A 27,571-nucleotide genomic window follows, 5' to 3' on the forward strand; every position below is an offset into this window, starting at 1 on the left:
GAGAGTCCGCCTGCCGATGCAGGGGACACGGGTTCGTGCCCTGGTCCGGGAAGATCCCACATGCCGCGGAGCTGCTGGGCCTGTGAGCCATGGCCACTAAGCCTGCGCGTCCGGAGCTTGTACTCCGCAACGGGAGAGGCCACAACAGTGAGAGGCCCGCGTACCAAAAAAAAACCCAAAACAAAACAAAACAAATCACCAAACCGTATTATATTATTTGCCTTATAAAACAATATTGCCTTATTGTGAAGTGATAAAATTTATGGGCTCTGGAGTAAAACTATTGGGTTCAAATACTGCGTCTGCCATTTACTAGCTATGTAATCTTGGCGAGTTACTGAAACTGTGTGCCTAAGTTTCCCCAAGTATAAAATGAAGATAATATTCGTACTTATGTTACAGAGTTGCAGTGAGGATTAAGTGAGAGAATCTCTGCCCTGGTAAGTACCGAATAAATATTAGCTATTAATATGATTCACTCTGCCTCAATAATAACCAACACATACCATTCTTTTTTGATATACTTGATTAAAAACAAATTCTACTCATTCTTTACTGGACAGGATTTTTGAAGATTTACTCTAATAACTTTATCGAATCTGCCTTAATTTATCAGTCTTAAAAATATTTAAATTAGGGTTCAAAACCATCTTACCTAATTTGGCATTATTTACATTTAGTAATCTTACATTCTCTTCTATTATTTATACTGTTAGTAAATAATAATTAAATCACTCTGTAAAACTGAATAACAAAATTAGCAGTATTGTTTCTATTAATATCATTATGAAATTTTGTTTATTTTCACATTGCACTCTTCAGAAAATACAAAATATATGTCTATACAGAGGAAATTAGCTAGAATTAGAAAGTATAGAAAATATGTCCCCAAAGGAATATGTGCAATGTATTTTATTAAAATATCTGAACTCTTCTATGATTCAGATCATTTTTACAATAATATACAATAAAACGATTGTGTAAACTGAAGCCAAATATTTTCCCACATATGTAACTTTGACCTTTATACAGTCAATGTTGCATAATCAGCCAACGTTGACAATGTTTAAGAGTATATATATAGAGAGAGAGATTAAAGGTGACAGAAAAGCTTCTTGAACAACATTGGGGCTGGGAACAACTCAAGAGGAACAATGGGGTTATTCAGAAGTTTTGTCTTCTTCTTGGCCCTATACCTGCTGCAGGGGTCCAATACTTCCCTTGTTCGGCTGGATAACAATGGCTACGAGGGCATTATCATTGCTATAGACCCTGCTGTGCCAGAAGATGAAACACTAATTCAACAGATAAAGGTAAGAAAGAAATGGGATTTCTTCTGTTTGAACTGATGAGAAAAAATATATAGTAGTTAATAATTGCAATGGAAACTTCTCAGCATTCTAGGAAGTTTAAAAGCAGCATGGTGAAGTAAAAAACAATGCTGCGATGGGCAGTGGAAATTGAAGGTTCTAGACAGCATTCTACCCTGTCTCACCATAAGACCAAAGACAAGGCATGGGGTCTCCCTGATCCTCAGTTTCTTAATCTGTAAATTAGCAACTGGATTTATCTGTTCTTTTTTTGGATGAAAGTTTACTTTTATTTCAGATATACTATAACGTTTTCTGAATATTAAGCATATTTCCAGGCCTACATACAACTCATTAATGTCTCTCAAACACAGTTTGCAGGGTGGTCCTCAGCACACAACTTCACTGCAGTACATCTTTACTGCTTAAATTCAGCCTCAGAAAATGTCTGGAGCACAGGGAGTGTTTATAGTCCCTGTGCCATTTACTTTGACAAACACAATCTCTTTTCACACTGCAGGAGGGAAAGAAAAGGGGATCAAAGAAAGAGAATCTTTGCTTTGGAGGAAAGAAAAGGGGATCAAAGAAAGAGAATCTTTGTTTTAAGTCCGTTGCTATCAAATGTTACGAACCGAAAAGGGAAAATTACCTCCCATCCTTCTGGTGAGAAGCAGCAGCAGGGTGAACTGAACTGGGAAGACAATCACTTGGACTTGTCTGTTCTTTAAACAGTTATTTATTGAATGCTTGCTTATGGCATGCCAGGAGAGAGAGCAGTGAAATTTTTTAAAGCTCCTGATCTCCTGCAGTATATATCCTTTTCAGATGATATAGATAATAAAAACATGTCAACGTAGAGCAGGCCAACGGTAGTAAGTTGCTATGCAGTACAATAAATCAGCAAAGGGGGATAGGCAGTGTTGGTGGGACTGGGGTAGGGAGAGAATGTGGGTTACTGTTTCATGCAGGGTAGTCAGGGAAGGTCTCACTGTTGATGTTACATCGGGGCGGAGGCCTGGAAGAGCCAGTTGAAAACCTAGGGGAGGGAACAGCAGGTGCAGTGGCTTGGAGGTGACAGCATGTCTGATGTGGCCAAGGAAACAACTGTGAATGAGCAGGAAGAAGGGTGGGGGAGAGCTGAAGGTGGAGAGGTAGCAGGGCCCAGACCATCAGAAAGATTTGGGCTTTTACTCTGAGTGAAATCAGAATCCATAAAAGAGAAGAGGTGTGTTCTCTTGTGCTTGTTCTGGAGTCACTCTGTCGGCAGTTTGAGGAAACACTGTAGAGGGCTTTCCTTTGTCCCTTCATCCTGTATAAGCTCTGTTGCAGCATAGAGGTACAGAGGGACACTGGGTCGGAAGCTGTTGCAAGTGAGAAGTGCTGGTGACTTGGAACAGGGATATTGTGGTAGAGATCATTAATGTGGTGTGATTCTGAACATGTTCTTTGTCTGTGAGGTTATCATAAGCAAATTTGCTGATGGTTTAGTTGTGTGGGGTAGGGGAGGGGAGGAGGTAAAAATAGAAGTCACAGAAGGCTTCAAGGGTGAGAAGTAATGTTGAATAGAAGCAGGGATATTGTGGTAGAGATCATTACTGTGGTGTGATTCTGGACAAATTCTAAGAGTGTCATAGAGAAATTTGTTGATAGGTGTGTGGAGTAGAGGAGGGGTGGAGGGGAAGTAGGAGACAAAAAAATCTTCAGCGGTTTTGGCCTGAACACTTGGAAAAATATAATTATCATCAATTGAGAAGTAACCTCCAACCTACTTTGGGAGCTCTCTGAAGCCCTTTTCCTAACAAGAGCTGGTCATCTGGGTCTCAGTCCTCTGCACTCTGGCTTCTGGCTGATCCCTGTCCTGAGCCTCGTCAGTTTAATGATCTCTTCAATACACTAAGAGCACACTAGACCATCTTCCAGAGAACAGGAAAGAATGTCCTGAAATTCCTGAAGAAGAATAATTTTATTGTGGTCTTATGTTAGGTCAGGAAGAATTGAGAGGAGGATCTACTTTGACATAAACAATACTGTAGACTGTGGTGTTGCCAGCAACATGAAGAGGTTGACACCGTCATCCAGCACCCGGTATTCCTCAGTTATTCAGTGGATTTGATCATGCAGAATAGATTACCAATGAACATTTAATCCATCTATTTACTCCACTAGATAATAAGCTCTTTGGAGGAACAATTTCTCTCATTAATCATAACATTTTGGGGTTCAGGATACTAAACAATATAAGGTGATATTATTTTCAGCCTGATGGCAGAGCAAGAAGCTCTGCCTATGATCAAAAAGCTCTGCCTCTCCTATGAATTTTTCCACTACTCCACTCGCTGTGCTCCCAACCCAGCTGCCTCTGCTGGGAGGTGGGAATATAGTGAAAATCTCTTCTATGGGCCATCACCATGAACTGTTTTCCTCAGCTTGCATCAGGTAAGGCTGTTCCCTACTAGGAATTATAATAGTAATGATATCAGTGAGTTTTATGACTGCCTATGTGTAGTTTATAACTAATTTCATGTTTGTGGCAACCTTAAAGATAGGTTGTAATAGTATATTAAGGAGACAAGGAGACTGAGATTCAAAGCAGTCATATAAACTAGCCAAGGTCTAAGCCAGAGTATTAAGCTAGTATTGGAACCAAGTCTAGATGCTTCCTTTGTCATATTAAACAATTCCTTGTAATGCCAAACATAAGTATTTGACTTTTGATGTAGGATTATAGAAGACTGAAAGCTGTTAAATGTGCAGAATTAAGCCACAGTTTTGGATTGACAGGTGACAGATTTCAAATTTTGAATCAGAAACCCTACTCACCAGTCAGTTGCTTTTTGTATTAATGACTAAAGGTGAGAATTGCCTGTGATGAATGCCTGTTCGTTTAGTCTTCTCTACCTTGGCCATCCTCACTTCTCTTTTTCCTATAATAATAGGACATGGTGACTGCAGCATCTACTTATCTGTTTGAAGCCACAGAAAAAAGATTTTTTTTCAAGAATGTATCAATATTAATTCCAGAGAATTGGAAGAACATCACTCAGTACAAGAGGCCAAAGCATGAAAGTTACAAACATGTAAGACTCAAAAAGTGTCTCTTAAAAATATTTTCTCTGCTGCTTGTCAATTTTGACCTAAATTAATCATTTCAGAGTTTTTCACACAAATGTTATCATTCTTATTCTGACGTTGTAAACACCTTTTTAAACATTTTCAGGCTGATGTTTTAGTCTCACCACCTACCCTCCCAGGTAGAGATGAACCATATACCAAGCAGTTCACAGGCTGTGAAGAAAAAGGAGAATACATTCACTTCACCCCTGACTTTGTACTTGGAAAAAAACAAAATGAATTTGGACCATCAGGTAGGAATTTTGGTTGAAACAAATGTTTTGCCATGATTCCAACATGCAGCTTTATATCCATGTTCAGTATACAAGCCTTGGAGTCAGAGTCCCTAGGGTCAAATCCTGACTCCCCTACAGCTATGGGTGACCTTGGCAAACAACCCAGCCTCTCTGTGCTTATTTCCTAAAAAATGGTGAGTAGAGGAGCTCCTATCTTATAGAAATGTTGGGAATATTAAACTAGATCATCCTTGTAATTGTACTCAGTATGGTCTCTACAGAAATTTGAACATGGGATGGCCATAGTAAATGTTTTGCTTTAGGAACACTTTTTAGGTTTTAATTTTTCAGTTCTCCACTGCTGGATATTAATCAATCACCTGCCACCTCCATGGAAGGCAGATTCGTGGCAAGCTGAAAAGGGCCAAGATGACAGTTCCTGGCCAAGAGAAAACGTTCACAGGCTGTTAGTTGCTGATACTATTATTCAATCCATTCTTTGAACCAGATGAACTTGTCTATAAGTGATCGTTTTTACCTATGAAAATGGCAGTTTCATCTGGTTCAATCTAAGAGTTAAGATCATTGTTTCAAATGAACTAAAGCACAATATTTTTCAGACGAAAACGAAAATTATTGTCAAAGGAGAGTCCAACTCATACGTCACTACTCAATGAAAGCCTTCCTGAATCTGCACAACCCAGAACCACTTCTTCCTCTTCCACTGCCCCTTCAGCGAACATTCATTAAGTCTCTTATCTCTGTCAAACAGTCAGCTAGTCATGGTCCTCAACATTGCCTGGACCCAATCCTAAAAGCTCCATCATCCTATCCCATCCCAATCTTACCTCTCCCCCATACCTTAGTCTGACCATGTTTGTTGTACTTGCCACCTCTAATCCTTTGTGCCCTTCTAGATATACTTTCTTTTCTATCTGACATATCCAGCAAAGTCAGTCATGTCAGCTACAAGTATAAAGAGCACAACTCCCTCACCATTCTTATCCTTATGTTTTATTCAACTTGCCAATTGTCTGTACTGAATTTCCAGTCATTTTTTTTGACTCTTGTTAATATGTTTCCAAGATTGTGAAAGGAAATTATAAACCTAATTGGTATATTTTAAAAAAACACATTCTCCAAGCTCAGTGAAGCCCTCAAATCTACTCAACAATGATTGGACTTGCCTTCTCTCCTCTCGCTTTCTCATTCCCCATAGCAGCTGTTCTAAACTTCTACCACTTTTCTTAAGATCACTGGCCAGTGTTTTACACCTCATGAGTTAACGGATGCCTTGATTGAGAAAGTAGAGGTCCCTTCCTTCTTCCTTTCTACTCCCAAACTCATGTCCACCTTCATTTTCCTCCACTTCCACCTGTCTTAGAAGAGGAAGATTTTCTTCAGTGTCTAAAGTCAATGTCCCTACCGGAGTTCTTATTCTTTTCCCATACCCCTCACCTCAGCCCTTATCCCATAACTGACAGTTTCCCCCCTTCCTTCTTAGACAAGTGTTTCTGCCATAATGTGATACATGTGTTTGTGGGAAAACTCACATTCTGCAAAACAATGCCTTAAAAACAACAAGGCTTTTGGGGGGAAATAAGATGAAGAAGAAACTCCTCAAAATATATGTATTTGTAATAAAAATGATAACAAAAACAATAGGTCCCTGGAAAGATCTTTTGGACCATCCAAGCAGCAGTTCAGTGTGGCTGCAAGCTGCCTCCACAGAAGATATTTAAAGTACAGAGACACACAGACACATAGACACACACACACACACAGAAATGCTGTTGGAAGTGAGAACAGGGCTAGTAGGAACTGAGACAATGATTGACATAGGAATGGAATTCTAAGTCAGAGGTGTTGCTTTTTAAATAAAAATTATATATAATTAAGATGTACAACATGATGATTTGCTATACATGTACATAGTGAAATGATTACTACAGTTGAGCTAATTAACATATCATCTCCTCACATAGTTACCTTTTTGTATGTGTGGTCAGATCACCTGAATTCTCTTCTTTCAGCAAACTGAGGAGGGCATGGGAGCCAGGCAACCAGTCATAAGCTGAAAAGAAAGCCAGTCTGAGAGTGGACTCTTCTAAAAAAAGGAACCACAGGTTCAGGCAGATTTAAATTTTCTTAAAATTCACCAAATTCCAAGCACTGTAGCTGATATGAGAGCTTTTTCCTCCCACACTGAAGGATGTATATAATTCATGTTCACTCATCTGGCCCCATTTGCCTAGGAACCTAAAAACAGTGTTTTAAACTTTAATGTGTAGAGGAATAATTTAGGGATCTTGTTAATAAGCAGATTCTGAGTCAATAGGTCTAGAGTAGACGCAAGATTCTGCATTTCTTGTCAGCTCCCATGTGATGCTGACACTGCTGGTGCAAGGAACACATTTTGAGTAGCAATGACTTAAAGAAGAAACATGACTTCTTCATAATACTGACAGTGTCCTCTGATTTTCAGATCTCACGAGGTAATCTGAATTGGAGAAACACACATTGTAGTGGACCAGACTATATTTCCAACTTCTACTTCTCCATATCTATTTATGCTGAAGTTTTTCCTAATATTGCTAAAACAAAAAATGTACTTATTTTTTCATCCTGCATTTCAAGGATGAAATTCTTTATTCTTCTATTCACCCTGAAATTCTTAGGGAAGAAAAATTTTAATTCTGACTCCCTCTCTCTAACCTTATCCTAGTCAAGGATTATATCTTACTTATATGTATATTTCCTAGAATTTAGTATAGTGCTGAATATATATAATTAAAAATAATGTTTTCATTTCATTAATGCTTATATGTGCTAAGTACTATAAATTAATCACCTTATTTAGACACCCGCCCAAATTATATTTTGTCTATAGCAGTGTTTTTCAATCTTTTTCTTTCATTATCAATCTCCTACGGAGCATATATAGACATTTTTAAACTAATTGTACCTTCGTGAAATTTTAATACTACAGATGTGTTATACGTATGTTTATGTTGTTGGTAGGAGTGTGTTTTGTAGAGCCAAAAACCACTGTAATATCTACGACATTTTGCCCCCCAAGAACCAAAACTCAAAGTTCAATCTGTTCTGCCCAAGGCACACACATAATAAATGTTTCGTTGACTTAACAAATGTGGAATAAAAAATAATATGCTAAAAACTATATAATTAATAAAATGAAATGTAATTCAGTATTCTTTTTATAAACAAAAATATAAATGTTAGCAATTATTCAAAGCCTAAAATTTCTGGATTTTAAAAAATTTTCTTAAAATATATGAGGGATGGATTATGTCACTTGAAATATAATCATGTATTTGAAATATTTTCCCACAGGTAGACTGTTTGTTCATGAGTGGGCCCATCACCGCTGGGGAGTGTTTGATGAGTACAATGATGATGAGCCTTTCTACAGAGCTAACACAAAGAAAATTGAAGCAACAAGGCATGACTATTTAAACTGTCTTAAATTACTGCAGGCAGTAACTTCTCATTTTCCTTTGACTGATTTCTTTCAAAAGCCTTTCTTTCATTTTTGTCCCAATGCAGGTAACAGATACTATATCACAAAACAGTGCTTTTTGGTTTTTTAAGAAAATGTATCTCAAAGAAGCTGATTGTCCATTTATTTATTTATTCATTTAAAAAACTTATTTATTTATTTGGTTGTGCTGGGTCTTAGTTGCGGCAGGCGGGCTCCTTAGCTGCATCTTGCTGGCTCCTTAGTTGTGGCATGCAAACTCTTAGCTGTGGCATGCATATGGGATCTAGTTACCTGACAAGGGTTGGAACCCAGGGCCCCTGCATTGGGAGCGCAGAGTCTTAACCACTGTGCCACCAGGGAAGTCCTGAAGCTGGTTGTTCATTTAAAATACACATAACTTCAAGAGCATTTGGTAGTCAAGTTGACATATTTTTATACCTCTCTACCATAGCTGCCAGAACTCATTTTTGCTGAAGTGAGTGCTCTCTGTAAAGGGTTGTACTATGTGCTAGGAGGTCAAAATTATTTACTCTACAAAAGAATGAAAAAAATAAGTAGTGGTAAATGCGGCTGAGTAGGAAATCAACCACCTTCAAAGAGCCAAACAGAAATTTCCTGGGATTTATAACGTTCATGTTAAAATACAAATCTAACATCACAGTTAATAATGGACAATCCTCTTGATTCTGAGATCAAGAGAGCAGAATGGGTGGGGTAATCAATGTAAAATTGGGCATCATCAGCTTAATCAATCTTAGATGCCCTGCTGGGGGAGGGGACTTATCAAAAATGTACAGATTTCAGAGTAGGTCCTTCCTCAGCACCATAGCACCAAGTTTTAGGATGAGTATTTTAAAGACTATTATGTGATTACATTTGTTTATATCATATTCCCCTAAATGTCTAAGTCTATGCATACTATTCATCATGGTTGTTAACATAGATAACACCATTATGTTTGCTGAGTTTTGGGGCAATAGAGGCACAGACATATTTAGAAGACTCCCTGAATTACTAAATAAAATCTAGTCTTTGCTTTTTAAATTTGAACTGGAATATACTGAAAAGATCAGCTACATTTCACATTCCAGCATATTTGTTACAATCACTACCACTTATGGCAAATTCCATGCAATAAAACATATGTCTAAAATCCCTCTACTATTCTTTACTGTCCTTGGCAGTATCCCAGTCTTTCCTTCTAGCCACATTTCACTTTGGATAAAAATATTCCTTGAATAATCAAAATACTTGTAGCTATGCGACATTTCATTCTCTTGAGGATAATTTCTTTGAATAAGAAATACACAAACAGCCTTAGGCTAAAGTGGTACCAAGAGTAAATGATTTCATAAGATGCCTTTTCCAGATGCCTGCAGTGCATTTACCATCACAAGGGTACTAGGAGAGATGTTTGGAAAAGGGGAGCCTACAGCCACTAGTATAAGCAGGAGAGCAGGAGATTTAATTCCAGAAGAGAACTCACCCTTTGCATAGACTGGAGATCCTACTTAAAATTTCCCTCAAAAATTTCTTGAAAAACAGATAAGTGCTCTGGTAGGAACCCTGAAACTTTGCTGTCAAAATAGGATGTATGTGGTATTCAAATAAGAATAAAAACCTTGATAAAGATCATTATTGAAAACCTTGATAAGAAGACCACTTGAGGTTTTATAAAAATTTTAATGATTAGGTTGCCTCAAAGACTAACTGTCACACATTTTCAGGTGTTCCACAGGCATTACTGGTATAAACAGAGTGTATAAGTGTCAAGGAAACAGCTGTGTAGCTAAGGGATGCAAAATTGATTCCAAGACAAAACTGTATGAAAAAGATTGTCAGTTCTTCCCTGATAAATATCAAACTGAAAAGACATCCATAATGTTTATGCAAGGTATTGATTCTGTAAGTATACCAATCATTACTTCAGACTGTATATTTATAATCAGAGGACTTGTTATCATGTTTATAAAATATCCGTTCAGGGATTAGATGTATTATTATAGAGCTCTTTGAACATTGGCTGGCACATAGTAAGCACTCATCTAGTGTCACCTATTATTATTATTATTATTGAAAATCTGCCTTACTATTATATGTTTCCTCCCTGAATTATATTTCATTCAATAAACAACATTTTTAGAGAAGAGGTTTTTAATACTTTTCAGATTTGTAGTTGAGTTTTTAAATGCATCATATAAAAAAATAAATTCATCATATATAAAATTTCTTTTCATTTTGTTAACCTTTTAGGTCGCTGAATTCTGTAATAACAAAACCCATAACCTTGAAGCTCCAAGCCTACAAAACAAAATGTGCAATTTCAGAAGCACATGGGAGGTGATCAGCAGTTCTGAGGATTTTAGAAACACAGTGGTTATGGTGGCACCACCCCCTCCGCCTGTCTTCTCATTGCTAAAGATCAGTGAAAGAATTGTGTGCTTAGTCCTTGATAAGTCTGGAAGCATGGCTGTAAGTTCATGCACCCATTTTTCCTGGATGTAGGGACAGGGCAGTGACTGAATGCTTAAGGACACTCTGACTGCACCTGGATTCTTCTAAACTGCACGGTGGCATAAGTACCATCACTTCCTGTGATCTTGACCTCAAGAGGGGCAATGAACATTATAATGAAAGAGAAGGATGGCAATAGAGTTAGAAGGACCTAATCCAAGAAACTGTTTTTTTCCAGAAAATGGAGAGTTTATGGAGGAGGACTTTTAGGTCCTTTAGTAAAGCTTTTGTTAGAAGATCAGAACTAGAGACTGAAATATGTAAAAGTTTCCTAAACTTGCTCCCTCTATCTACTGTAAATACTTGACAGGAATGAGGAGAGAGTGAAAGATCAACCAGGAGAATTCTTAACATGGCTTTATTTTATTTGCATCACCTATATGAATGACCTCCTTATGCTCAAAGACACAGACAAAAAGCATCACCATAAAGAAGATAGGACCAGATTCAGCCATTCATTCCTTCTACCCTCATTAAGTGAATGGTACTAGGCTTTAGGAATAGAGATCCATATCCTTGAACAGTTCATAGTTGAAGAGACAAAATTCTCTCTCTTCTGCATCATGAGTTAACTCATACTTACCTTACCCTTCAAAATTTGATGTAGGTACCCACTTTGTCCAGGACATGGGCCAGTCTTCCAGGCTGGGCTAAGGGCCCTTCAGCAGATCTTCCACAATTACCTGTACAAACCTCTTTTACTATATATTATATTGAAATTACACATTTCTCTCCTACTATACTGTGAACTGCTCTAGGGCTTGAAATCATGTTCTCTAGGAACCAGGCTCCCTAGGACTTGAAGCAGTCTTATTCATCTTTGTATCCCTTTTGTCTAGAATAGGGTTTATCACATGTAGGCACTCAATAAATAATTATTGAAATGAATGGACTACAAATGAGCAGATGTAATGTGATAAGGTACCCAGAAGGATGACACATTTGAGGCAGAACAGAGCATGCTGAAGATCAGGAATAATGTATTCAACAAATGGGGGTTGGGTGGTAGTGGAAAGGGCAGAGGATGATACAGCTGGATGAAATAATCCACAATAGCACAGGGTTTCTGAAAGAGCATCAGAGTGGTAGATACCAGTACACAGAAGTGTTCTAGGAAGTGTTGCTGGGGAGAGATGAGGTTCTTAATTGGAAGAAGATGAGCAGCCTCCCCTAGACAGGGTGCAGGTAGAGCCACGTTTAAAGGTAAAGCAAAGTGGTAGAGAAAACCTGCTAAGATGGGGATGTAGAAAAAGTTCTTCACCATTATTTCGTTCCGGGGAGTTCAGAGGGAAATTTGGGCATGTGTTAGGAAGAAGTACCACAGGTCAATTGGTATTGAGGGACTGAAAAAAGACAAATGCATGGAAAGGTATATATCCTGGGTATTCACCTAGGAAATAAGGATATGAGTCCTAACGGGTTACCAAAGAACCAATTCCAGTTAATCCCTAGTGGAAATGTGGTGGGGAGAGGTTAGGAGCAGAAGAGGAAATGGGTGGGGTAGGAATGGGGTCTCTCAGGATTTAGAGTAAGTTTCATCTTTTGGGTAGTCTGGTGGCCAGTGGATGGAGAGATTTCAGTTTCTAGCTGGAGTCCATGATAGTCTGGTTTGAAACTGTGGGACCTGGGGAGGAGTTTCATCTTGATACAACTGGAACAGAGGATCCCAGGAGTAATTAAGCAGTCTCTAAGATGTCATCACCCCCCAGTTCCAGCCCAACGCCCACCCTACTCTACACCTCTAATTTAGGTTCTTAGAAGCCAAGAATCAGCTCTGGTTAAAAGCCTGGGTTCCTTACTATACTATATATATGTATTACATAATAAAACTGTATTTTTTAATTTTATCAATTGAAAAAATGTTTTCTTTTATAACATCAACTACTATTGACATAAAATCTTTAAAAACAAATTCTATTCACTCATTTTATGTGATCTGCTATTATTTTCCAGTCAAAAATTACTTGGTTGTTTTTCCTAACCTTTTTTATTCAGGGTTCTAATCGCCTAAATCGAATGAATCAAGCAGCAAAACATTTCCTGCTTCAGACCGTTGAAAATGGATCCTGGGTGGGGATGGTGCACTTTGACAATACTGCCTACATCAAAAGTAATCTAATCCAAATAATAAGCAGCAATGAAAGAAGACAGCTCTTGGCGAGTTTACCTACAGCTGCTAGTGGAGGAACTTCCATCTGCAGCGGAATTAAATCAGGATTTCAGGTGAAAATTGTACTTCAAATATAGTTTGTTTATTATTAGGACATTTTTATGTTAAGTGCTGCTTCACATACTTGCTCCCTAATTTTAACATAACTAATTCTAAGAAGCATAGAACTAATCACATAGAAAAAATCACTTGTCCATATTTTAATGGATCAGTAAATCAATGAGTAAAGTAATGGGTAAATAAATGACCATTAAAATTCCACTGGAGTATAAGCCCAATGAGGTCAGAGACTTTGTCTTATTACCATGCAGTAGTCAATGCTCAATTAATGTTAATTAAATAAATAAGAGTTCTTGAGCAGCAAGAGTCAGCAAATTTTAAGGCAAAGAAGAAAGTCAGATGGTATGATTCCACTTCAGGCCAATCTTCATTTTAGTTTCTGTGACGTTCAGTTAGGGAAACTAATGTTTATCTGTCAAAGTTCCAGATGTAGCAGGAACTGTTAGTCATACTTAGGGTAAGGAATACTGGTCAGAACATGAGTTTTGACATCAGAGTACTGGCTCTGCTACTTACAAGCCATGTGATCTAGGCAAAGTTTTCAGTCTCTTTGGATTCTCAATGCCTTATCTATAAAATACAGAAAATAAGAATGCCTATCTCATAGGATTATTATGAGCAAAATGATACATGTTCATACTTAGAACAATATTTATTATATTACATAGTGAACATATAATTCACAATAATTATTATTATGAACCTTATTTTTATACAAATGGTCATCTTGAACTCACAATTAATATCATTTGTGTCATTTTCCTGCTTAGAAATCCTGTCCCCTCACAGTCTATAAAATTAAGTCTGAATTTCTCAGTCTGATGTTATTTAAGAGCTTCTCAGCCTCTGATAAACCTGCCCTCACCTCTCTTGCCAGTATTTTCTCAGTTCTCCCTTCCCAATGCTCTATGCTCCAACCAACTTACTGTACACATTGTTCTCCAAGCCCACTATGTACTAACAGCCTCCATATATTTGCCCATGTAATTCCTCTGCCTAAAGTGCTTCTTTTCCATCTTTGCATGTTAAAATTATACCAATTCTTCAAAATCCTTGCTCCTTTATGTAGCTTTTCCTGCTACTCCCAACTCTATTGAATATCCCTCTTTTATAAATAGAATAGCATTTTTAGCATAGCTTTCTACCACGAAGTCTGGGTTCAAACTCCAATGATCACTTACCAGCTTTCTGACCCTAAGCCTGACGCTTCACCTCACTAGCCTTCAATTACCTCATCAATAGGGTAATGAAAGCTAGCACGTAGGGTTGTTCATGTTTAATTTATTCAACATATTGTAGGGAGCAGGGAGTAAACATAACATATTTTAATTAATTCAACACATATTTATTTATGTAAGAAGCAAATCTTGCATGTTAATTCAGTGGGGAACAGATAATACATAGATAAATCAATCAATTAATTTATTTTAAAAACAATAATTGAAGGTTGTGGAGATAGTGTTGTGAAGGGACCAAACAAAGGTAATGTGATTAAGTAACAGGGAAAAGAGGAGCACAGCCTACTTCAGGTAGAGAGGCCACTGAGGCGCTTTCTGAAGTGTGATGGTTAAGCTAAGATTTGAAAGATGAGAAGGAGCCAGTGGTTCAGGCGGAAAGAAAAGGGCAAAGTCCCTTGGGAAAGAGGTGAGAAAAACTAAATTATTCTAAGAAATGATAGAAGCTATTGGCACTGGAATTTGGCAAATGAAGGGGTATGAAATATGATTGCCAGGTAGACAATGGTTAGATCCTTCAAACCCTCAAAAAATATAAGAGGTTTGTATTTTAAACACAACAGAAGGCTTTCAAGTATCAGAGACTGATAATTAATTCATGTTTTAGGAAGATGACTCTGGTTGCCTGATTTAAAATAAAATGTAGGGAGTAAGAGTGGTAGTAGGGTAGTAATCTAGGGACAGGTTGGGAGTTTGGAGTTGGATTAAATTACACAATGTGTAAAACACATTTAACACTTAGCAAATTTCAGTAAATGGTAGCACTATTATATTGTTTCTCTTTACTGAATATATTAGTTGTGTATTTGTCACTCTTCTCTATATTTCCTCAGCTTATCACCCAAATCTCAATAAATATCTTTAAATTTAATTCTTTCCATGAATGCAAAAAACCATGTAGTTCCTGCTGAATCCCCAGGAACCAGTACAGTGAATAAACTAATACAAGAAAGGGAGATGTGAAGGACAGAGAACCATGCTTAATGTCTGAATCTTCATTTGTTCTCGACTGTGTAGGGGGAATGTGGTGGGGATGCTGTATAAATGCTATAATGTATCAACACATTTCCTATATTTTAGTTTGGTTCCTGCATATCACACCATATTTCACATATATTATAAAACGTACATAATAGTCATTCTTTGCCTCAAAACATGCAAAATTTGAAATGAGACTGGTCACTTTGTCCCCTGACACCAGCATTATTAAGAATTTCTACATTCTAAACCCTCCTTTGTAAATCTACACACACCTCCACTGCAAGTTCATGAAAGCCACTGATAACCTGTCATTTTTTCCCTCTTGGACTGGACTCAATTTCTCAAAATGGTGTGTCAAGAAGCCATTACCAATAAAGCTGTCAAAGATGAAATACGGTTGCTATCCTGGGATAAATTCTCTTTATCCTTTCTTACAGGTGTCTAGATTCAAAACTCTCAGTTGGTTCAAGCCACAAATAGAACACAATCTCAATAAGTCATGTATTCTCTTACACCACCAATATGCTTAGTTTTGTGCTTGTGACTATGAGAGGTAAAATCAAAATTATATAACAAGATCTCTAACCTTGACCTGCTTAGAACTTTCCATATCTTTTCTTTATAAGCATACTGAGGGTTCCCTAATTTGGAGTCATTAACTTTTTTTAAAATGTTGAGGTAAACTCTTAATGCATCTAGCTGCATATACAACAGACTTTATACACCGAAGGCCTGTCAGAGGATACGCTGGTCAAAGAAAACAGAAGAATATTTAATGCACATTCTGTCATTATATTTTTGGTGTCTAGTTGTCCTGAGTTCCCCAGACTGAGATGTCATAGTCATTTAACCCAAGCAGGATTTTCCACACCCCTGCTCCCACACAAACTTCATCTGAGCAAACATTCCCTACAGCAGGTGGACAGAAAAATAAAGTCATGTTTAAGTTCCCCTAGCAGTTGTTGACTGCAGATCCTATGATTTTAAAAAAGAAGCTATCTCCTCTTTTCTGCACACTTTATTTTCTATGTCCATTTGATCTAGGAACACCTGTAATAATGCTCTGATTATATCTGTAGGTAATTAGAAGTAATTACTTCCAAATAGATGGATCTGAAATAGTGCTGCTGACTGATGGGGAGGATGGCTCTGCAAACACCTGTATTGATGAAGTGAAACAAAGTGGGGCCATAATTCACTTTATTGCTCTGGGACCAAATGCCGATCGAGCAGTCATAGAGATGAGCAATGTAACAGGTAAAATATGACATACATTCTAGTCCTTTGATAACAATGCATAAATGTAGAGGCTGACAATTCGACAACTTCTCTTAAGCTCCTGCTGTGCAGGTGCTGTGCTAGGAGCCTGGGACCAGATTAACTCTGGTTTAACACCAGACCTGATCTCAAGGTGCTCACAGTCATGCTGGCAGGAGAGACAAATAAAAGTAGTAATCAGATAGCATAATCAGATAAAATTCTTCCATAACAGGAGACATACATAGGAGTCAAGCACTATGTGGACAGAGGGAGCCATTGATTTTCCCAGGGTTGAACAGAGTCAGGGAAAGAAGGCATGAGAGACAAGGTGACATTGGAGCTGGACATTTATCAAGTTGTTTGCTTTCTCTGGAAAAAAAAGTGATGAGAGGGAAAAAAATCATGTTGGGATGACAATGCAAGCCACATTGAGGGACAGTGGGAAATACATGAGACCAGAGTCTAGACTGGAGGTTAAGGAATAGCTCAGGCTGTATAAATATAATAACAAGGTTTCTGATTAAATATACAATAGCTATTATCTTAGATACAGAGACATGTAATGAAAATGGACTACATGTTTTCAGTGTCTTCTTAAACATAGTAGAGAACACAATTTATAACATTATGAATATCAATTATTGCATTGAATTGACCTCTAAGGCTACCAAACATATACTTGCTCTTTAATGCTTAATTGTACAAACTCCCATCATTTCAAAGTACTTTTACGGCCATTGTAAAATATTTCTGTCCCAAGTATTCCCCCCAAAGTAGTGCCTTTTTTGGACTTGTCTCTATTGTTTACCATTTTTTTTTAATCTCCTCATTGCCAACTATTGTCAGAATATCTCAATATGAAAGCTCTTTAACTTTTCTAATTTTCTGATTCTGATCTACTCTGGCTGGAAAACTTGAAAGCTTACATTGTTAGAACTGTATCTTAAATGATAATTAAAGTGAATAATTCTCCTAAAAGGTTATGTGAACTCTGTGAGCTTTAGTACATGAAATTGTAACATTTTTCATATTCTTTGATTATTTCATGCATTTAAGCCAGGATGATTTCTATAAGTGGGGTTTAAAGGTAGCTTACCTCTCAGTTATGACATTTTTAAGTTAACATTTCAGAGTTAAGCATTACACCTATCTGATTTTGGTCTATTTTAACAATACAAACTGAAACTATGGCTTTGTTTACCCGATATCTAATTAATCACTAAAATGTGAAAATATTTATTTTCTGGAAAGCAACCGAGTTAATGTATTTACACCTTAGGAGGAAAACATTTGTATGCTTCAGATGAAGCCCAGAACAATGGCCTCATTGATGCTTTCGCGGCCCTTGCATCAGGAAACACCGATGCCTCCCAGCAATCTCTTCAGGTCAGAGTTCCCAGTCCTTGGGTTTTTATGTCTGCGTTTAGCCATAACCAAGACAAATAATTTGGTTGTTATAAGTTTTGAGTTCTATATCTTTCTCAAATAAAATTTTAATTAAAAAAATCAATCTGAAATAGAAATTATCCTTTAGATATGACCAAATTAAGTGTTGAAGTATTGAAATAGCAGGTGTATTTTCTTTCCTTTTCCCATGGGGTTTGGTTAAGGGATAACATCAAAACCTAATGCTGTTAAATTTTCCACCAAAAATAGACTTTGTCTAATAGTATAGCATCCGTTTTTATATGAATGCATTAAAAATACCTCATGGGCTTACCTGGTGGCACAGTGTTTGAGAGTCCGCCTGCCGATGCAGGGGACGCAGGTTCGTGCCCCGGTCTGGGAAGATCCCACATGCCGCGGAGCGGCTGGGCCCGCTTGGCCTGCGCGCCTGGAGCCTGTGCTCCACAACGGGAGAGGCCACAACAGTGAGAGGCCCGCGTACTGCAAAAAAAACCCCCCAAAAAACAAAAAAACCCCTCATGCTTCCAAGATTTACCCAACTTTCACTGCTATGAAATATATTTAATTTAGATAAATGAACTCAAGAATGTGGATTGGAAATGAAAGGATTATATCTTGGAAATAAATTTGTCAGGAGAAAGAGAGTGAATAATCAGAGCATATCTACAAGTCTAGGGCTTCTCTTACCTCTTAAAGCACTTTTTTCACTGTCTTTTTATGTTATTCACCTCTCTTCTCTTTGTTTGCCTCAACTCTGCTTCTCTTCTGTGTTTCAATAACACCACCGTTTTCTGTTACTTACATTTAAAAACTTGGAATAAATTGATTCTTCTTTGTTCATGCCCCATGAAAAATGTTAACAGAGCCTGTTTACTTCAAAATATAATTTACAAAATTCTGTTTCTCTCCACATCCATTCCCACTAAGTCTATATCATGTCACTTTACGCCAAGTCATCCATCTACCATCTTCCAATTCACCTCATTGCCTACTTTAAAACTTGACATATTCATCTAAACCTATTTTCCTCTACTCTCCAACAATGAGGAGGACAGAAGTATAGGATGTAAGGTTAGGATAATATTGCAGATTGGTTTGGAGATCTGGTTTGCAGTTCAGCCTGAACCCAAATTAAGAACAGGTCTGATATCTAGCTTGGCAGTGTACAAAAAATAAACTGAAGGAGAATAAAGCTCATTCCTGAGGGTTTCAGTCTTGTTGACAGAGAATGATGACACAATTGTCTAAAATTGACAAGTAAGGTGAGAGAACTAATTTTGAGGATATCATTTTATGCTTGTTCTGTGTGGATGATGGTATATCAGAGTGGAATATACCAAAAGAACTTTAAAATATAAGAGCAGAAATTGGGAAATCAGCTGCAAATGAGACATTTGCGTGCAGGAGGTGCTCAAAGTTTGGGGGATGGACTTTTTAAACAGTATGAAAGGGGGAGGAGTAAAGTTTTGTTCCCCTCACTTGAAATGCCTATAGGTTCTTAAATAGAGAAATAACAAAAAGAAAACAAATTTTTGAACGGTTAATCTGGATTGACATACATGATGGGTAAATCTTGGGAGAAAATAGTGACAAGGTAGAGGTATGTTATCTGAGTGGATGGAAACTTGGATTTGGATGGTGGAGCTGGAATACAGAGAAAAGTTTGCATCCCTCTCTTTAATTAGTTATTTTGCCATACTACTACTATGTAGGCAAGGTCTAATAACTTTCCTAGACTTTCCTGATGGGGAGGCTTAAAAAGTTATTTACATTCAAATTTAACTCAATAATATTTGTCCTCTCAAAGACATGTCCATTTAACATAGGACTAAGATATTTGTCATGGCCATTGTGTTTCAATGGTAGAATTCATATCCTTCTGTCAGCGTTGGTGTGAAGGTATCTGCGGTTTAGGACTGTGATGGAGTAGAAGTGACATTTCCCATCATTCCTGAAATGACATATCTGAAGGAAGTACCTTCTTGGTCAGTGGATAAAGTTGGCTCTCCTTGACTGAGAGTTGTCCACAAAGACTTGAAAAACTTTCCTTTAAGCCCCTCTTAGAGAAAGGTCCTATCCTTCACTTCTTCTCTCCTCAGGATTTCAGACTTCATAGACATCAGTTTGCCCTCTTTCCACTCTTGTTGGGCATGATTACTGTCCAATGTTAATGCTCTATAGTGTGTGAAAAATTATTTCAAGATTTCACATCAGAAAAATATCCCTGTTTGTCTCATTATTTGCTAGTTCTGATTTTCTCTCTTGAACTCCACCACTTACTGTGTCTCCTCTACTCAAACACTCTAGCCACCAGCATTATTTTATTTTAGGTTATCAAGAAAATGGTAAACTGAGGGCAACACACACACACACACACACACACACACACACACACACACACAGAGCTAATCTTCTCAGAGGTAGGTGTACCCTTTAATGCTAAATCCTAGGGTGGGTGTTTGCCAAGACAACTGGGAAAATAATAACAGGGCCATATCTCCAGCTGTAAACCCCATTCTCCTGCTCTAATGCTTTTATTATACCCTGTGCTGTCCTCAGTCCCTATATTTCCACACTTTCTGACTGACAACAGTCACATCCCAATCAGCTTTCAGAGAGATCACAAGTCGAAGGTGGTATGCCATATTTAAGTTTGTTCTCAGGGCAGAAATTTTAAAATATGTAAAAAAGCATAAAATTACCCTCTTCTCCAGTCATTAATTTTTTGATATATTTAAACAGCTTGAAAGTAAGGGATTAAAACTCAACAGTACTGACTGGATGAACGGCACTGTAATAATTGATAGCACTGTGGGAAAGGACACATTCTTTCTCATCACATGGAACCAAAATCTTCCCGTTATTTCTCTCTTGGATCCCACTGGAAACTCAGCGGGAAATTTCACAGTGGATTTACCTTCCAAAATGGCCTATCTCAGTATTCCAGGAACTACAAAGGTAAATTAACTTTTGGACTTCCTTGCAAATTTATTCTACAGGTGAAAATACATTGTTTAATATCATAAATATGGGTGCCAATACTTGTATCATTTCAAAATTAAGATAAAATAGAATGTACTTTCTATGCCTGTATGGTCCTGAAACTTTTGGTGATAGGAAAAAGAAAGAACTTACACATTAGGAGGAAGGAAGAGAAGGGAAAAAATTAGGTAGGCTAAGAATAACTTTGAGGAGGCAATGTAGTAAGAGTCTGTGCAGCTTGCTGTGTAGATAGCTACAGAGCCATTTCTTAGTACTACCAGATCATAAAATCTGTGGACTTTGAGATCAAGGCAAACTTTCCAAAGCTTATTTTTACAGAGATTTCATAAATTTTGGACATCAGGCATTACAATAGTCAGGAGGTCCTATCCAAACTGCCTCAACTCTCATCTTTTTACCCTCAAAACCCCCAAAATTCTCAAAACCCTCTTTATTCTGCAACACGCTTATACAATTTATTTTAGAGTTAGATAATGGAAACAGAAAATAACTTGCTCTTGGACACTTACTCCATTTCCATTGAATTTTTAGGTGGGTGTTTGGACTTACAGTCTTCAAGCAAATGCAGAAGGGGAGACATTAACTATAACAGTAAATTCTCGAGCAGCAAATTCTTCTGTGCCTCCAATCACAGTGAATGCTAAAATGAATAAAGATACAAACAGCTTCCCCAGCCCAATGATTGTTTATGCAGAAATTCTACAAGGGTATATACCCATTCTTGGAGCCAATGTGACTGCTTTCATTGAATCGAATACTGGGAAAACAGAAGTTTTGGAACTTTTGGATAATGGTGCAGGTAATTCACAGGTTTCTCTGAACAAGCCTATATTTTCATAACTCAGGGTATGTTATGTCCCTGCGGCAGTGTGGGGCAGAGGGATAGGCACCAGAAGAATTGATGCAGATTTTGGATGAACAGCTGGACCAGCATGAAATTCTATCCAGGTAACATCTACAGAGTGATTTGCAAGTGTCTTACACATGGTAAACACTCAATGAATTTTATTTACTGTCATTGTTTGTCATCTAGACAACCAATGTTTACCAACAGATAGGAAAGTCTCATTGGAGAGATTGAGGACTGAATCAAGAATTCTTAATAAATGTTTCTAAGGGGCATATAATCAAGAAAGGCTGGTGAGAGACAGTGAAACTCAAGCAGTAGTATGAAATTAAGTAGAATTTGGGCCCTTGGCAGGGAGAGGGTGACAGGCAAGAGTAATTCGCAACAGCTAGATAAAAGTTCACATATACTCTCAGGAACTGAGGCACAAGGGAAGGTAGATCTGCCATAACAGAGGAGGGAACATCACTGGAGCATCATCAGATACCAGATCTGACTGGGAGAAAACAAAATAGAGTGTTGGTCATGCTCTATCTCCTTGGTCTATGTGGGTGAGTGGTACTTAAAGACCTTTTTCCCAGACTCTGAATTATTCTGGGAACTGAAACTTCTTTTGACAGATCATTTAGTAAAGAAATTACCACATCAGTAAACTTCTAAATTGTCAGAATTTTCTATCAACTTCTTTTCAGTGTAATTAAATCAGTCAATTTATAATCCTACCATCAACTAGAGTTGGCCCTGTGAAAAATCTAGAAGGCAAAATTGTTCCCTGGTTCACCTCAGTGTCTTCATCTAATATGATATTTTCCTAAACTGTCCAGTGACTCTTTCCTTTTCCCCAACCCCTTCCATGCTACATTAAAACTCGTGTATCTTGTTTCATTTCTCAGATAAAACCCAATGACTACTTAACTAATTTGGGACACCTTTACCTAAGAAGGTATTGGTGATTAACAATGACTTAGAGCAGGGGTTCTCAAACTTCAGCATGAAAGGGAATCACCTGAAGGGCTTGTTAAAACAGAATACGAATGTTGGAGCCTTCCCTAGGAGTGCAAATTAAGAAATTTGCATTCCTAATATGATCCAGAGAAATGCAGATGCTGTTGGTCCAAGGACCTCATTTTAAGAACCTCTCTCCTAGAGTCACAACCTCCCTGAGAAATGTGTTTGCAATTTAACAAATAACTCTAGTACCGGTGATATGAAGAAATATCCTTATGATACAGTATTCCTGAGCTCCCCCAAATGTTTGTTCTAATAATAGATGGATTTTCCACTGTTAGACCAGAAAGTTAATGGATCATAGTGTAAGAGGTAAGGATTAAAAATAAAAAGGAGAGCCTAGAGATAAACCCACGCACATATGGTCACCTTATCGTTGACAAAGGAGGCAAGAATATACAATGGAGAAAGGACAGCCTCTTCAATAAGTGGTGCTGGGAAAACTGGACAGCTATATGATAAAGAATGAAATTAGAATACTTCCTAACACTATATACAAAAATAAACTCAAAATGTATTAAAGACCTAAGTGTAAGGCCAGACACTATAAAACTCTTAGAGGAAAACATAGGCAGAACACTCTATGACATAAGTCACAACAAGATCCTTTTTGACCCACCTCCTAGAGTAATGGAAATAAAAACAAAAATAAACAAATGAGATCTACTGAAACTTAAAAGCTTTTGCACAGCAAAGGAAACCATAAACAAGATGAAAAGATAACCCTCAGAATAGGAGAAAATATTTGCAAATGAAGCAACTGACAAAGGATTAATCTCCAAAATTATACAAGCAGCTCATGCAGCTCAATATCAAAAAAACCAAACAACCCAATCCAAAAATGGGTGGAAGACCTAAATAGACATTTCTCCAAAGAAGATATACAGATTGCCAACAAACACATGAAAGGATACTCAACATCACTAATCGTTAGAGAAATGCAAATCAAAACCACAATGAGGTATCACCTCACACTGGTCAGAATGGCCATCAAAAAATCTACAAACAGGGCTTCCCAGGTGGCGCAGTGGTTGAGAGTCCGCCTGCTGATGCGGGAGCCGCAGGTTCGTGCCCCGGTCTGGGAGGATCCCACGTGCCGTGGGGCGGGTGGGCTCGTGGGCCGTGGCCGCTGGGCCTGCGTGTCCGGAGCCTGTGCTCCGCAACGGGAGAGGCCACAGCAGTGAGAGGCCCGCATACCACAAAAAAAAAAAAAAAAAAAAAAACTACAAACAATAAATGCTGGAGAGAGTGTGGAGAAAAGAGAACCCTCTTGCACTGTTGGTGGGAATGTAAATTGATACAGCCACTATGGAGAACAGTATGGGGGTTCCTTAAAAAACTAAAAATAGAACCACCACATGACCCAGCAATTCCACTACTGGGCATATACCCTGAGAAAACCATAATTCAAAAGGACACATGCACCCCAACATTCTTTGCAGCACTCTTTACAATAGCCAGGACATGGAAGCAACCTAAGTGTCCATCGACAGATGAATGGATAAAGAAGATGTGGCACATATATACAATGGAATATTACTCAGCCATAAAAAGAAACGAAATTGAGTTATTTGTAGTGAGGTGGATGGACCTAGACTCTGTCATACAGAGTGAAGTAGGTCAGAAAGAGAAAAACAAATACCGTATGCTAACACATATGTATGGAATCTAAAGGGAAAATAATGGTTCTGAAAAACCTAGGGGTTAGGACAGGAATAAAGATGCAGATGTAGAGAATGGACTTGAGGGCACAGGCAGCGGGAAGTGTAAGCTGGGATGAAGTGAGAGAGTAGCATGGACATATATACACTACCAAATGTAAAATAGATAGCTAGTGGGAAGCAGTCGCATAGCACAGGGAGATCAAGTCGGTGCTTTGTGACCACCTAGAGGGGTGGGATAGGGAGGGTGGGAGGGACGCACAAGAGGGAAGGGATATGGGGATATACGTATTCATATAGCTGATTCACTTTTTTATATAGCGGAAACTAACACAACATTGTAAAGCAATTATACTCCAATAAAGACGTAAAAAAAATCTTTTAAAATTAATAAATTAGCTAAGGAAATCTTGACATAAAAATAAAATAAAAATAAAAAGGAGTGTTTGAAGATAAGTCAAAATAGGTAATTTGTATGTGACTGGAGTGATAATTAAATCTTATGCAAAGACATTTTTTCTTTAGTGGGGATCCTTGTGTGTATACACACACACACACACACACACACACACACAAAGTAACACAAGGATATCAATTCAACATGATACTAGTTGGCAGAGCAAAATGGAAATATTCCCCAAGGGGTCAATCACAGAATAGGGAGCCCAATCAAGGCAATATGCTTATAAAGGCCATATGCTTGGTTTAGAAAATGCATAAATTTCTCTTTTTCTTTACAGTAGTAATTTATTCTTTCACTTCTGTAATAAGGTGCTGATTCTTTTAAGAATGATGGAGTCTACTCCAGATATTTTACAACTTATAAAGAAAATGGCAGATATAGCTTGAAAGTACGGGCTCATGGAGGAGAAAATGCTGTCATGCGAAACTTATGGCATCCACTGAAGAGAGCTGCATATATACCAGGCTGGGTAGTGGATGGTGAGTACCTCATAATATTATTCAAGCCGTCACTGAAACCCAGTGACGGCTTGAATAATTGTGAGTTGATATGGTTAAGGCTGCAAATAGTTTACAAGTTCAGAGTACAGCTTTTCCCATTTCTGGAATGAAGTTCTCAGTCATACGACAGTGTGCCTCCAAATTAACGTAAGGTTTGGTACAGTGTCTGGCATCTTGATAAATGTCACCCATTATTATATTAGTTTGGAGCATCTTACCTATATCAACAATAATATGCCACATTTTCAGTTCAGGATGAAGCAAACAGGCTAATGGGTTATGTACCTAAGTACAAACCAGTGGTAGAATTTATCCTTCCGATTACATATGCTGTTAAAAGATATGTGAGTAAACATTTATTTGGAAAGTTTTTACTGAGTCAAAAGGAAAAATGTGTAGAGGAAGGTGACGATAAGGATTAAAAATGCATTTTTGTTAGCTTTCCTTTGTTTTGTCACTTGTGACTTTTAGGGGCTTTCTGTTGGCAATTGGAATATAACCCTAACACTTGCAACGGGGAGGAAGTAAGGAACCTGGCACAAGTGGTTGGGAGGGAACCAGTAGTAATTTCCCCAGGTTTATTCCCATCTTGAAGATAATTTGAGAAATAAAGCATTTCCTTTTTTTTTAAGGCATATGTTGAATTATATAACAATATTCCCATTCAGTGCAGCCTTTATGCCAAAGCCATTTATTTATCCAGTTCTACCCTACAATACTCTGGTCAGGATACTAATGAAAGAATTCTTCCACCAATTGCATGCTTATGACTTTGTCACCAAAATTAGTAAAATGTAACTGTGTATATGGGAAAAAAAAGGGAAAGATGTAGGATAGGAAATACAATTTGTTGAGTTCTGAAAATATTAGTGCAGATTTGCCCATTAAATACCAGGACTTTTTAATGCAGGGAACATTAAAGGGAATCCACCAAGACCTGAAATTGATGAGAACACTCAGACAAACTTGGAGAGTTTCACCAGAACAGCATCTGGAGGTGCATTTGTGGTTTCAAACGTTCCAAGTCCTCCCTACTTGACTGACGTCTTCCCACCAAGTCAAATCACAGACCTTAAGGCCACATCAGATGAGGATGAGATCAGTCTAACATGGACAGCACCAGGAGATGATTTTGATGTTGGAAGAGGTAAGGACGAAGTGTCATGCAGTGTTGATTAAGTGAAAGTTGCTTGTTGCAAAAATGAAAGTTGCTTTTTGCAAAAAAAACTTTGCAAAAAAGTTGCCTTTTGCAAAAGTTGCAAAAGGGTGTAAGGTTGTGTGAGAGGAAAACAATTTACAATTAATTGCTCAGCAAAGTATTAATTTTATAATCTCGTGTTTTGAATCATCAAATATGCCATATTTTAACCTGCTATCACTTTTCATAAAGAAGGCAGCATTTGGCAGAGTTTAAAAATCAGAATTCAGCTTTTATGGAAAAATAAATAAGGCTTTGGATATGAGTATAAGCTTGGCATGACTAAATGACATCTTTGAGGAGAATGAATAAAAAGAAATTTAATATGGTATGCTCTAGTTTCTAAACTATATGTAACATTTTTTTTCTTAGTTCAAAAGTATATCATAAGAATAAGTGGAAGTATCCTGAATCTAAGGGATAATTTTGATGATGCGCTGCAAGTAAACACTACTGATCTGTTACCAAATGAGGTCAACTCCAAGGAAAACTTTACATTCAAACCAGGAAATATCTCAGAAGAAAATGCAACCCACATATTCATTGCCATTCAAAGTGTGGATAAAAGCAATCTGACATCAAGGGTATCTAACATTGCACAAGTAGCTTTGTTTGTTCCTCCACCAGAGGACCCTAAGTCCGGACTCAGCATTTCTACTTTGGTGGTGTTAGTGGTTGGCACTGTGATAATTGTCAGTCTGATTTTGAGTATCACCATTTGTGTCTTAAGCAGGAAAAGAAATTCTAGCAGACCTAGAACAGGGTTTTAAAAAACATCAATGACAAAAGTAAAGGATGTTTCTCAATTTTTAAATTTATCATGTGTGATCATGAACTCATACAAATAATTTTAAGAGTTTTAGAAGGGATAGTTTGACTACATATAAACATGAAGAGGTGTCTGAAAAATTGTGAATCAGTATTAAATTAAATAATTTTATTTATTCATTGTTTTATCACAAAAGGTGATAAAGATCCTTTTTCATATTCATACCTGGCTGTATATTATCTGACACAAAAGTTCTCTATAAAAATTCAAATTTCATCAAGAAGTTAAAACTGTCTATTGGAGTGGTCAAAATGCAAGTGTAAGAAGGCAAATAAA

At 37.6% G+C, this 27,571-nt stretch overlaps 1 protein-coding gene and 1 long non-coding RNA gene across 3 annotated transcripts in view; one reads left to right on the forward strand and one right to left on the reverse strand.

The window, feature by feature from the left end:
- Window positions 1–6,997, reverse strand: part of LOC132433729 (uncharacterized) — a 64,727-nt gene extending 57,730 nt beyond the window's left edge. For both annotated transcript variants that reach the window (XR_009521200.1, XR_009521199.1), the window contains exon 1: window positions 6,647–6,997. This is a non-coding gene — a long non-coding RNA (uncharacterized lncRNA). The remainder of the gene's footprint in view (window positions 1–6,646) is intronic.
- Window positions 1,155–27,236, forward strand: CLCA4 (chloride channel accessory 4). Its single transcript, XM_060024849.1, has 14 exons — window positions 1,155–1,313; window positions 4,247–4,387; window positions 4,528–4,675; window positions 8,012–8,120; window positions 9,887–10,064; window positions 10,413–10,631; window positions 12,669–12,896; window positions 16,199–16,376; window positions 17,659–17,765; window positions 20,529–20,744; window positions 21,321–21,588; window positions 25,077–25,247; window positions 26,179–26,415; window positions 26,839–27,236. The coding sequence occupies exons 1-14, from the start codon at window positions 1,155–1,157 to the stop codon at window positions 27,234–27,236; spliced, it is 2,757 nt and encodes a 918-aa protein (XP_059880832.1).
- Window positions 27,237–27,571: the final 335 nt, after the last annotated feature.

This window comes from Delphinus delphis, chromosome 1 (genome assembly GCF_949987515.2).
Source record: "Delphinus delphis chromosome 1, mDelDel1.2, whole genome shotgun sequence".
NCBI classification, from domain to species: Eukaryota; Metazoa; Chordata; class Mammalia; order Artiodactyla; family Delphinidae; genus Delphinus; species Delphinus delphis.